General features: G+C 42.8%; 1 protein-coding gene across 2 annotated transcripts in view; it reads left to right on the forward strand.

Annotated features, from left to right (window-relative positions):
* Positions 1–13538, forward strand: part of ZDHHC1 (zinc finger DHHC-type containing 1) — a 40981-nt gene that overhangs the window by 9648 nt on the left and 17795 nt on the right. For both annotated transcript variants that reach the window (XM_018559643.1, XM_018559644.1), the window contains exons 2-4: positions 3746–4148; positions 4516–4734; positions 8185–8360. In XM_018559643.1, coding sequence (XP_018415145.1) covers positions 4516–4734; positions 8185–8360 — 395 coding nt within the window. In that variant the 5' untranslated portion in view covers positions 3746–4148. The remainder of the gene's footprint in view (positions 1–3745; positions 4149–4515; positions 4735–8184; positions 8361–13538) is intronic.

Below are 13538 nucleotides of genomic sequence, written 5' to 3' on the forward strand. Positions count from 1 at the left end.
TATATATATTGTGTGTGTGTAATATAAGGGCTATAGGGAAAAGACTATGTCTAAAAAGATTAAATCTGCCCTAAGAACACCACGGGAAAGACTGCTGCAGTACAAAGAGAAGAAAAACCCAACCAGGACCCCTCTACCCTACTCTAGAGGTAATACGCAAAATCATCAAAGATCTACAGCCAGTACTCTCAGAAGACCCCATACTTAAAGAAATATTCCCTCAGCCCCCAATACTAGCATTCAAGCAACCACTGAACCTGAGAAGAAAATTGGTACGCAGTAAGCTGACCCCAGAACAGGCGCTTACACAGAATGGCACAGTACAATGCAATAAACCCCGCTGCAAACTTTGCCAACATATATGTGACAGAAATACAGCGAGTCACAATAGCAAAGCGTACACCATTAAGGGGTCATACTCATGCACATCTGCTAACGTGGTGTACATGATACAGTGTTCAGCATGTGACAAAGGTTGTTACATTGGGGAAACTGGCCTTAAGCTGCAGCTCAGGATGAACCTACACAGGAGGTCGATCAAGGACCACAAAGAGGATAAATATTGCACTCCAGTAGGACATCACTTCTCCCAGAAGGATCACTCCATCCAAAACCTCAATATTAAAGTACTAAAACGGAATTTTAAAAACTCTCATGAAAGGAAAACATTTGAGATGAAAATGATTTTACATTTCAACACCATAAAGGAGGGACTTAATGTGGATTCTGGTTTTCTGACACACTTCCAGAACTTTTTTATGAATCTATCTGTTTAGGGTTTATTTGTCATCCTACGTTTTATTTTTTCTGTCTTTTGATTATCAGGAGGCAATTTTTACTCCCAGGTCCAACATTTATGACACCCCACTAACCCCCTCCCCCCTCCTCTAACAGCTTTCTCCTGTCTTAACTGACAAACTGTCATTTTGCTTTGGCCCCGTTCACATGTAGCGACTTATCGTGCGATTTCCGCCGCGATATCGCGCATTTTTGCTGCGCGATATCGCGAGAAGTCGCCGGCTAATGATAGTCAATGGAGCTGTCTTAGCTCCATGTCGCGGTCGCAAGTCGCTTCTACCGGACCCTTTTTTCGGCGGATTTTGCGCGATTTTGCTTTTTCCTATGGAGCCCGACGGAGAAGGTCGCGCTACCGTCGCTGGAAAGTCGCGCTATCCCGGCCGCTGCAAAGGTATGTCGCTACATGTGAACGGGGCCTTAGTATTGCTTCTGACCTGAAGAAGAGAGGTTCACTCTCGAAAGCTTGTCTTTTATATATTTTATTAGTCCAATAAGAAAGGTATCATTGCACACTGCAATACTGCGTTTTTTGTTTTTTTTTACTGTGACTCCTTGTCATGCTTTTATTCTGGATGTCCTTCCCACTTTGAAGTTTATCATAGTTTGCCGGTGTATCTGTGACAATAAATTAGGGATGCACTGATGACGTTTTTTCGGTATCGAGTACGCTGGGCAGCATGTGATTACCCGCTGCCCAGCTTCTTGATTGCCCGGGAAGCCGGCTCTGTGCTGTTTGGCCAGATCGATGCTGATTGGCTAGGAAGCCGGCATCCTAGTGAAACCGTATGGAGCCGCCTTACTGGCCAATCAGGAAGCCAGGCTGCGAGTCATTACCCGCGGCCCAGCTTCCTCATTGGCCGGTAAGCCGGCTCCATGATTTTTTATTATTATTTTTTTTTTTTTACTGTGACTCCTTGTCATGCTTTTATTCTGGATGTCCTTCCCACTTTGAAGTTTATCATAGTTTGCCAGTGTATGTGTGACAATAAATTAGGGATGTACTGATGACGGTTTTTCGGTATCGAGTACCGATATTTATATTTTCGTACTCGCTGATGCCAAGTACCGATACTGGTACTTCCAGTAGCATGGAGCCACCTTCCCGAGCAATCAGGAAGCTGGGCAGCATGTGATTACCCGCTGCCCAGCTTCTTCATTGCCCGGGAAGACGGCTCCATGCTGTTTGGCCAGATCGATTCTGATTGGCTGGGAAGCCGACATCCTAGTGAAACCGTATGGAGCCGCCTACCTGGCCAATCAGGAAGCCAGGCTGCGAGTCATTACCCACGGCCTTTGCGGAAATCTCCTTCTGACCGGAAGTTCCGGTATCGGGATATATATCGGAGCATTTGGGCAAGTGTAAGTATTTACCCAAATACTCGGTACCGATACTAGTAGCGGTGCATCCCTACAATAAATAAAAACAAAAAATTTTTTTTTTTTTTCTTCTTTGTTTCAGGGTTTTGGACATAGAATTATAAATGAATGAATTCTGTATTATTGTATAACAGTATTTTAGCTATTTTAGAAAAAATATTATGTAGACTCTTGTAACCCATCAGACTTTTTAAAAACACTTGTGTTATTACGATTTAATATTTTTGGGGGAGGGGGTGCTGATATTAACCACACCTGAAAGACAACCCTTTTAACTTAAAAAAACAATTGTGCCTTTTTGTTTTTAAACAAAGAAGTATTCTTTCAGTGGCTTCTTCACTAAATCTTTGAGCATGCACAGTTCACCCTTTAGACTTCTATATGGCTGGTAGAGGGATAGGAGCCGATTTGTTGCCCAGCCCCATGGAAGTCTTTGGGACTGAATGTTGGTGCATACATTGACTGAAGAAGAGTCAAAGGGGGGCTCCTGATGTGAAAGGAGGGACTTCCAATGTAAACAGGACTCCTCATGTGAAGGGGGTCCTGATGTAAAAAGAGGGGGCTCTGATGTGAAGACAACTACTGATGTGAAGGGGAGAACCCCTCCCTTTTTTTCTTTCTTTATTGGGTCCCCCCTTAAAATCCACACCAGACCCATATCTGGGATAAGGGTCTGGTATGGATTTTGTAGGGACCAGATGTTGTTTTTTTTAATTTAAATTTTTTTTTTTTTTTATGTTCGACTGGGGTGCCTTCTGGCTTCCTCGTGGGTGCCTAGAAATTTTTCACACAGTGTCAGGTTTTCCATGTGCAGATTGCCCATGTAAACAAATGACGCTATGCTCAGGAGGGTGGGTTCCATGCAGAAAAGGACAAAAATCTGCCTCCGCCCCGGTCTGCTCCAACAACCACTCTTTGCCATGAAGCCGCAGCAGCTCTTCATGTGATGGTAGGACTTTGATGTGAAGGGGCACTGAGCACACTGATGTGAGGGAGGGAAGTCTGATGTGAAAGGGGGGGGCTTGTGATGTAAAGGGGGGGACTCTGGTGTTAAAGAGGGTTCTTAGTGTGAGAGGAGGTGACTCTGATGTGAAGGAGGGACTTCTGATGTGAAGGGGGTCTTGATGTAAAATGAGGGGGCTCTGATGTGAAGGCGTCATCTGATGTGAAGGGTGGTTCCTCGTGTGAGAGGGGAACTCTGATATGAAGAGGAGAACCCTTCCCTTTTTTTTTCTTTCTTTCATGAGGTCTCCTCCTTAAAGTCCACACTAGATCCCTATCTGGGCTAAGGGTCTTGTATAGATTTTATAGGGACCACACTTTGTTTTTTTACATTTTAGACTGGGGTGCCTCGAGATTTTGAGACCTTTCATATAGTGCCGTGACTAAAACAAAATTTGAAGCGCTGGTCTAGTATGTCCAGTCCAGACAGCTGAGATAGAGTTTATGTATGAGGTTTTGAATGATGTTCATATGTATTTAAATATGCTAACATACTGAATACTTGTCAGCCTCCAAGCTGTGTCATCCTGCAAAATTCCACACTGATTGCTGTTTTTCATTTTCGTAGGTTTCGTCAGAGTTCATGAGGATCACATTTCAACAGCTGCACCCTGATGTAAGACTTTGGGAAAACTCTTTCCTATACACAGGCTGCACCAGGCAGTGCTAGAATAATTCTGGAGAATCTGACGTCTACTGGGTATGGATGTGTTTCCTTACTGGACATTTCTCATTTGCAGTCACTTGACTGTGAAGGCAGCAACCACCCTCTGTCATGTGGATTATTAACCTCTTCACATTCAGGGTTGGACATAACACAGCCATTTGCTGTCCGGCTCATTCCTTCTGTATGTTTACGCTCAGAGGAACCCTTGAATGAACAGAAACAGCCAGTTCCGGAAAGAGACTCCATAACCATTCTCCAGACCCAGTGCTTCCAGCAGCTGGCCTGATTGGCCAATGATGTTCCGGTAAGTTTCTTTACCACCTATGTCATTCAGATTGATTTCAATGTACTGAAAATAAATTCTATTAGATAAACATGTTTTCCCTCTTTCCTGTAGTGAGAGGTATTTAATGAAGTGAGAGCCATAATCTCATTCTTTACCTTTAGTCCCATCTAAAGGTGAATCTATGATCAAGGCTTATCTCTGGTACTCTGTGTGGCAGATCGCTGTATGAATTGAGTATACTTTGATGAGATAAGTCAGCGAGACAAAGTTCTTTCTATGACATATAAGATGGCTACAAAAGACATGGACCAAAATCCTCTGTGCATGGATAGCTAACAAGGTGTAACCATAAACCTATATGTGAACCGTAACTATTTTTTTATAGATGACCATCTGCAGGAAGCCGTCTGGGAAGACAGTGCCTGGAAAGGCGGGCGAGGATGTCGCAGTCGAGCCCTCTCAACATTTCCGAAGAAATGGCTGGAGTTGGCCTCCACACCCTTTACAGTTTGTGGCCTGGATCACGTACCTTCTGTTCACTGTCATTGGATTTGGTGTCCTTGTTCCCCTGTTGCCCCGCCACTGGGTGGCTGCTGGTTATGTGGTATCCTTTCATTGCAGATGTAAAGGAATGTTATCGTCATACCTGCAGTACAGCATAAAGTTACTATTTAGGGGCCAACTCAATAGAGCGAAAGTTAAAATGTTGAATTGCAGATGTTTCGTCATCATGTCTAATCACAGACTTGGAGTTTTTAAAGGTTGCATTTTCATTTTATTCTTTAGACATTCAATAGTAAAACTTCACTTTAAGATTTCTACTGCGAGAATATACAACTACTTGAATTTCCATAGCCTGGTTACAGGTTGTCTTTAACCCTTTCATGACTGAGCTTTTTTTTTTTAAGTTTCTGTTCGTTAATGACTGACACACTTTTTAAGTTTTTGCTGATTCTTCCACGGCAATAATATACTTTCTTACTAAGTGCACTCTCACATATTATATATTGTATTTTTAGAGGACAGATAGGGCTATATAGACTGATTCTCAGCGGTTACTGGCATTACAGAGCCCCAAATAGCTGCTAATGCACAGTGTACATGGGCAGTCATTTGGGCACTTAGTGACGAAGACGTACAGTCTATGTCTCCCGTCGCTAAAGGATTAAAGAGAATGTGTATTTATCCGCTAAATTGCTGTGAGGTGTAAAATAATGCATTTGTAATATTCTGTATTAACCCATTTTAAGAGCTACCATTTTCTATAGATATAAATGGCCTAATATGGAGCAGAACTTGTAAAGTATGTCCAAAGCTGGATAAAGTCAGAGATTTGTTTATTTTTGACTATTATAATAAAAATGTCAGAACCTTCCAAGGCCACATCCCTCAGAGCTCATCATAAAAATGAATGGGATATTGACAGATGGACTTTTATACCTGATTTGTCAGGATATTCTAGCACTGTTGCTAAAATCTGACATTGTAGCTTCCAGTCTATGTGAGCTGACTGTAGTGAAGCTAAACACTTTTATGTAATCTGGATATACAGAGGCCACTAATATCACCAAATACAAAAGATAGTATTAGTGTTGTTTATGGCATATTTGAACTGCTTTTAAAGAAATGTGCACGGCTATAAGCCTGCTGTAGGCTGCGCTGTCAGGTCTTCTTACGTAGCACATACAAGGCAGCACTCGGTTCTCCTTGGGGCTAAGATTAACTTAATTGTTAAAATGCCAGCATTAACACTGACTCTCTAACCCACTACTTCCTCTGACATGGGAAAACGTGTGTCAAAGGAAGTAGTGGATTGGGGAGACTGTGTTCATACTGGAACTTTAACAGTAAAGTGGATTTTAGCCCTAAGGAGAACAGAGTGCTGCCTTGTAGGCGCTACATAAGAAGACCTGATGGCACAGCCTACAGCTCATAGCCTGCTGTAGACCCTAACCATAGAGCACGATTAATCCCCATTAGGGGGGCAAAATTGCACAATTAAGGGCCACTAGGGGGCAAAACTGCGCCTGGATGGATGGCATGGAGCAATATACAAACTGTAAGTGAACTTCTTGACACCCATTTCAGCATTGTGCCGATAAATAGCCATTGGCTTTGGTAGCGGTAACACTTTTCACCTTTTAACTGCTTGAAGACCAGGTGTTTAGACCCCCTTCCTGTCCAGGCCATTTTTCAGTATTCAGCGCTTTGATACTTTGACTGACATTTATTCCGTCATGCAACGCTGTACTGAAATGAATTTTATATCATTTTTTGGGGACAGATAGAGCTTTCTTTTGGTGGTATTTAATCACCACTGGGGGTTTTATTTTTTACTATCATTAGGAAAAATTACTGAAAATTTTGAAAACAAAACGTTTTTTTTTTACATTATGTTAGGAAACATTTATTATTACCCAGTTTTTTGGTCAAATGTAAAAGACGGGGTCACGTCGGGTAAATAGACACCAAACATGTCAAGCTTTAAAATTGCGCGCACCTGCGAAATCGCAGAAAACTACCGTACCCAAAATTGGCCATAGGCGACACTTTAAAAGCTTTTACCGCTCATCAGTTTAGTGTCATCAGTCATTGATGGCCCTAGAATTATTGCTTCCACTGTGACGTTCGCGAGATATGTAACATGTGCGGCGTAATGGGCGCAATCGTCATTTTTTTCACGTATGCGCCCCCGATGCGTGTATGTATGGGTGTGGACTTTAAAAAAAACATTTTTTAATTCTTTTTTATGTGTAACTTTAAATTTTTTTTTTCACTAAACTGTATTGCTATCATATACGGGGGCTAATAAAACCCCCCTATGTGATAGCAAAATATGTGACAGGTCCTCTTTATGGAGACATCAGGGGTCTCCAAGACCCCTAATGTCACCTAGGACCCCCCAAAAGAAGCTGATGAAGCACAGATCTGCTCCATCAGCTTCTATCCAGCTTCTGAAGCTGGAGAGTGACACAAGAATGTGGAAGTGATGTAAAATACAACACTTCCGCATTCTTGCAGCAGAGAGGGGACCAGAGGGAGCTCGTGTACCGATCTCCCTCTGATGCCCTGTGACACAGGCGCCATGCTGATCCAGGGGTCGTTAAGAGGTAGTTAAGAGTCTCGTCACTTTGCTTCTATGAGAGGTAATAAATACCTGTACATGTATATTTACACATTATTTAGCATTCTTACACTTCATGCTAGGTTCACTCTGCTGTCAGAGCTGTAGGAATGTAAAATCCTTTTTGTGGACACGAATAAGTTATTTTCTACAGAAAATGTTTTCAAGCTTTTTGTAGCGTATTGGTAAAAGAATGCTGGGGCTACTGTAGAGGTGGACAAATTAATATGGAATGCAGAAGTCAGACTGTCCAATCAAGGAGCCAGCAGGATTTTTTAGGACCAGCTGCATTGACGACAACAACTAGCGAAAACCTCAAAAGTTAGGCGCCATCTTTAATTTTTAAGGTTCATCGGCTACCTGGCTCCTGGGGTTTGTCCAGCCCTAGGCTACTGCATTTTATAAAAACCCCATAGATGACTGAAGCTGCTTTCTGTCAGAATGCACAGAGTATGAGTGTCCATGCTGAGAACAAGGATTGGCCATACAGAGGATCAAAAGTGTACTCTTAAGCTGGCCATACACTGTACACTGACACTGATTTCTGCCGGTTCTTGATGAACCAGCCAAAATCCATTCAGTGGATGGAACTGACATCACCCTCCATCCGGCATCTTCCAATCAGAAAAATCGAACAAGCCAGTTGAAGCATTTTTAGGCAAAACAGTGACGACAGCTGATTTGGCTGCAGTCCCTGTTTAGGTATTCTGACAGCAGCACATCCACCGCTGTCAGAACACAATAGTCTAACAGGAGTTTTGCCCATCCGTGCTGTTGAGCAGGTTAAACAGAAAAAAATCAACATTGTATGGCCAACTTTAAATGTAAGAGATATCAAGATACTGGTGGTTCTATTTAGAGATAAGCATAGAATATCCATAGTCTGTTGTTCTCCATTTTCTTCTATTGTTCCTTAGCCCCTTTATGCAGTGTTTGGGTGCACTGTTTGCATTACACCTCATCGTCCATTTTTTGGCGGTAACCATCGATCCAGCAGATGAGAATGTACGTGCCAAGAACTCTCCTGGCCCACTGCCCGTGTTCGATAGGACCAAGCATGCTCATGTCATTGAAAACATGCATTGTTACATCTGTGAAGTGGATGTGTAAGTAGAGGTTTCGTTGTCTATTAGATGAAGCAGCCTTGGTTTTGAGAGATGGGATGATGAGGCTGTTAGAACAGATGGAATGAAATCAAAAAAATAAATAAACCATAGACTTTCCTTTTTATTACTAACCATTTTATCACTGGTGTTTGGCTATAGAGGCTCACAGTTGATAACCTCAGAATACAATGGACCTCATTTACTGCAAGGTCTGAAAACCTTCTTCATGTTGGTTAGCGCAACCATTCACAATTATTATTATACAGGATTTATATAACGCCAACAGTTTGCACAGCGCTTTACAATATAAGGAAGACATTACAATCACAATACAACTCAAGACAAGATGGTAAGGAGGGCCCTGCCCTTGAGTGCTTACAATCTAAAAGGGAAGGGGAAGTGATACATGAGAAGGTAGCTGTGTGGGGATAAATTGTTTATGGAAGGCCAATGAGGAGAGAGTTGCAATAGTCAAGACGAGAGATAACAAGCGAGTGGATGAGCAGCTTTGTGGTTTCATTGGTGAAGGGGTGTATTTTGGAGATGTTACAAAGGTGAAGGCGGAAAGATTTGGATGTGGTGAAGAAAGGTGAGGTCTGAGTCCAGGATGACACCTGGCACCTTGGCATGAGGGGAGGGATGAATAGTTGTGTTATCAATCTCAAGGGAAATGTTGGCTGGAAGGTGCACGGGCGGGAGGAAATCTCATGAGCTCAGTTTTTGAAATATTGAGTTTTAAGTGTTATAACATCCAGACCAATATATGTCAGTTAGTAGATTAGTGACACGTTTTTTCCTAATGAGCAACCAAAATTGGTAGTGGTATTAGTAAAGGGGACCAGGTTGTCTGAACCAAGGCTGTCTCATTTGTAAATTGTATTCTATGTAAGACTTGTCATTTAGCAACGATATCGTACTGCTTTATAATGGGTCAGGATCTTCTTCAAAATTGGGGTAACCACAGAATACTAGGCATTATTTGCAGCATTAGATATGAGTGATGCCAGTAGTAGGTACAATACCAGCTGCTGGTTTCCATTTACTTCTGTATTCTAAAGGTGCCCATACACTGTACGATTCTCGTACGAGAATCGCGGGAAATCCCGCGATCGTACGAGAATCGTACAGTGTATGGAAGGCGTGCGACCATTTCTACTGTACGGTCGCACGTCTTCCATCGAACAAGCAGGCTGGAAAACCCGCCGGGAATCGTACGATTCTCGGCGAGTGAGTGGCCTGCTTGTTCGACAACTGACGAACGGGCCGGTGTGCGCACGCGCACACTGCCCGTTTGCCGTGCTTGCAAGCCTCGCAAGTACGATCTGGCTGTCCAAGATGGGCAGATCGTACGTTTTTTTTAAGTACTTTACAACCATCGCAAGACTAAGGTCTTGCGATGGTTGTAAAGTGTATGGCCACCTTTACAGAGATTTCAAAGAGAAGCAATATGATGAAAATACAGTTACACCCCCAAGCTCAAGGAGGTTTGCATCAGAAGCGTTCAATGGCCTCCAGCTGAGCATCGTTGTGACAACCATTTCCTGATAGAAAATGCACTTAACCTGACCGTACATGGCTTGAATTTTGTGTGATTCTTATGAATCATGCAAAATTTGATCTATAAGTGGCCCAGCCTACACCGCATGGCTTCACATACTTTGAAAAATCGAAGCAGCCAGGCTGAAAAAGTTGGCTAAACAGTGACTTCTGCCAGCCAGCTGCAGTCGCTGTTGGGATATTCTGACAGTGATGGGTGTCGGCTGTAGGAAGGCAAAAGCCAACAGGGAAGATTCGGGTATCTCTGTTATGCCTGGATGGGGGAATCTAGTGATTTTCTCTCGTTCAGCCCTTTACCTTTTACACATATATGGCCAGAGTAATTCCCCTTTTGTTGAGAAAAAAAATGAATCCTCTCTCCGGGTGATATGTGTGAATTGAAAGGATTTTAACAAACTTTGTTGCAGTTTCCTACCTGTTTCTGTTGTGAAGAAAAAGCTGTTTGTTGCAGCATGTCCTTTCCAAATGGATTCCGGAATGGGGGTGTCTGGGTTCCTTATCAGCTGGTGGACATTCTGTGTTGTAATGAGGAAAGTTGCAGTGTCGGCATCCCTTTAGTAGTAATTAACCCTTAGGGAGTATCTCACCAAAAATTCAATTCCTGTTGCAAGGCATGCCAAAAAGTATCTCCGTGCAGACTGCCAGGAAAAGCAGTCGACCAATCACAGAAGCAGGAAGTGACATTTCTGGAGGCGTTTCACACACACGCCTCCAGGTTGCCATATTGCATTGAATGTTTTTTGACAGATTTAGAACATGACAGCAGCTACAGTTTTAAATGGAAAGGTCATTTTTAATAAAATTAAATTACAAAATAATTTCTGCAACAATTATATATGATATATATTCATTTTTTTTTAATATATAGATTTTTTTTTTCATTTTTATATTTTATAAAGTGGAGTTACCCTTTAAGTTACTTTTGAGCCATTATTAAGTAACCAAGAGGCTTCCAAATGTGTAGAATCCATGACTTGATTTGTAAATTAAATGTCTTCATGTTCCTTTTTACAAATGACTTCTTTTTGCTGCACTTCTCACCCACCAACACCAATACTGTCCCTGATTTTGACAATCCCTTTCAAGAGCAGCCACAGTAGATTCCTCCAACAAAGCATACTTCACCTACTCCAGAACCAAGTAAAGGTTTCTTGAAAACCATTGGTTCTCAACCTGTGTAACCTCAGGACCCACATTTGTCCTTGGTCATTAAGTCGCGACAAGTGACGCACTGCAATAGAACGCACGGCATTGCGGTACCGCGCAATCCGATGCGGGCGTTTAAACTGGCGGGAGGTGCATTTGGGGTGCCATTCAAATGAATGGCAGCGCAAAGCACCTCCCGCACCAGAACGCATAGTAGGTGCAGTTGCGTGGTACAGTGCGTTAATGGCACAGGACTGTTCAATTATCACACTGTACTAGTGTGAATGGGCCCTCAAAAACACTGACACACAACCACAGACACAATCTCACACACACAACCACAGACACACTTAGAAAAATTATATTTTTATTTTTTTTAAGATCCACCAAGTCTCCCTACCTTACAAGAACTGGAGTGGATCCTTAGCCTGGAGTCCAGTGTGGGCTGCTGTGCTGTGACGCAGCTCCTCTCATATGGTGCATTGTTTGTACAACTCCCTCCGCGCCCTGTAGAGTTGCTGGGAGCCAGAATGTGATGTCACTCCGGTCCAGGCACCTCTACAGGGCATGCGAGGGAGCTGTAAGCAATGCAGGTATGGATGGAGCTCTCTTGCGGTCACAGCTCCAGCCCACCTCACCTGAAGCTGACAGTCAGGCACTGTGCCGCATATTTTGAATGGCTGCTTGACCTGAGAACTGATAGTGTTGCGCTAGGGGAAGGCAGAGGAGTCTCTCACCTAGAAAAGTGGAAGGCACGTGGCGACCCACTGAGCATGTGGCGTGACTCACTTTTGGGTCATGACCCACCAATTGAGAACCAAGGTTGTAAACAATCCAAATCACTCCGATACCAGTCCATACAGATGATAGTGATACAGGATGCAGAAAAAAAGAAAAGGTTTTGCAGCTTAGGCTTTAGAAAATACTCGCCTACTGCTTTCCTTCACATCCTGAATATAGTTGTTCGGGTTTAATCTGCAGCTGATGACATAGAACTAGATAATGGGGGGGTCTATGTTTTTTTGGATAATTAGTAGCTTATTTGTTGCCTGGAAAGTGGGACAATTCTTTAATAAATAATAAAGTAAAACATTATGGCAAATACATTTGAATAAGAAATAACTTGATTTTAAGTCTCCTTGGACTTTGTCTAGCTAGGTGATCATGGACCACCAGCCATTAGTTTGCAATCTGGATGAGTGGTTAAACATCACTGCTGTACAGTTTTCCTGTAATCTATGATGTACTTAGTTTACATCGCATTGTCCTGCTTACTGTGCAGTTATATAATCACTGTGCTTTTCTGCTCAGATGCACATGCTGATCGCTGTACTTTAACTAAGATAGCTAGACCCTGCAGGGAGCTTCTGTAGGACCCACGAGGCTTGTGAATGAGAGTGGGGTGCAGCTGCTTGCAGAGCAATTTCTGCAGCGGTCACCAGGGAGGATGACATATGTTCTCTGCACCTTGAGGGTTTTCATAAGACGTGTTCTGAATACAAGAGGAATGGGGGGAATATAGAAGAGGAGAGATTGACGTCTGTAGAGGAGGATTCTAGTGCTGACCATAGAAATATGAATTTCATCCAAACTGTTTTAAATTATTAAATGATTATCAATGCGGAAAACAACAAACATTTGTTCCTGCATTCCTTATCACTTTTAATGACCAAAGTCAACCAGAAGCTGTTAAAAATCCTATACCACTGCACTACTTAAAGTAGTATTAAGGTCTGGGCCTTTTTTACCTTAATGCATTCTCTGCAATAGGGTAAAAATGGCTCTGCACATTTTTTTTCTACCCCAGTCTCCCCCACACTTACCTGTCACCTGCGCTTGTCCCCGCCGCCGTCCCGGAAGCGATCCTCCGTTCCCCGAACTTCCGGGTTGTGGAGCCATAGGCTCCTTCTGCTATCAATCAAAGAGGGAAGGGGCGTGACCGGCCACAGGGCTGTGTGTGTCTATGGATGCACACAGCCGCTGGGGGCACGAGCACGCAAGGGTGCCTCAATTAGAACAATGGTGGCACCCGTGCAGGGGGCGGGGGCAAGAGCATGGCGGGGACCCACTAGAAAATGAGGAATGAAGAACTTTTAAAGAAAAAAAAGCAACAGCCTCCAGCAAAGGTGGGTCTCCTTAAAGGAGAAATAAAAAAAATAAAAATGTAATATCACTTTAAATCTCAGTCCTCCAATGCATCTGCTGAGTTAGTTTAGTTATAACATGGTAATATACAGTATAGTAACCAAATGTAAACTTCTACAATGATCCATTTAGAATTTGAAAGTGTTGTGGTCATGTTATATTCAGTTTAAATGTAATCGGTTACCATTTCATAACTAGGCAATCTCTGCAGATGCATTGGCAGACCGAGGTTTTAGTAGTGTAATGTTGTATGATTCTTATCAACTTTACATTTGAAAGTGTGTGTGTGTGGATTTTTTAAAATAAATAATCTGGGGGGGGGGGGGGGGG

Source organism: Nanorana parkeri, unplaced genomic scaffold (genome assembly GCF_000935625.1).
Source record: "Nanorana parkeri isolate BGI_ZX_2015 unplaced genomic scaffold, ASM93562v1 scaffold409, whole genome shotgun sequence".
Taxonomy (NCBI): Eukaryota; Metazoa; Chordata; class Amphibia; order Anura; family Dicroglossidae; genus Nanorana; species Nanorana parkeri.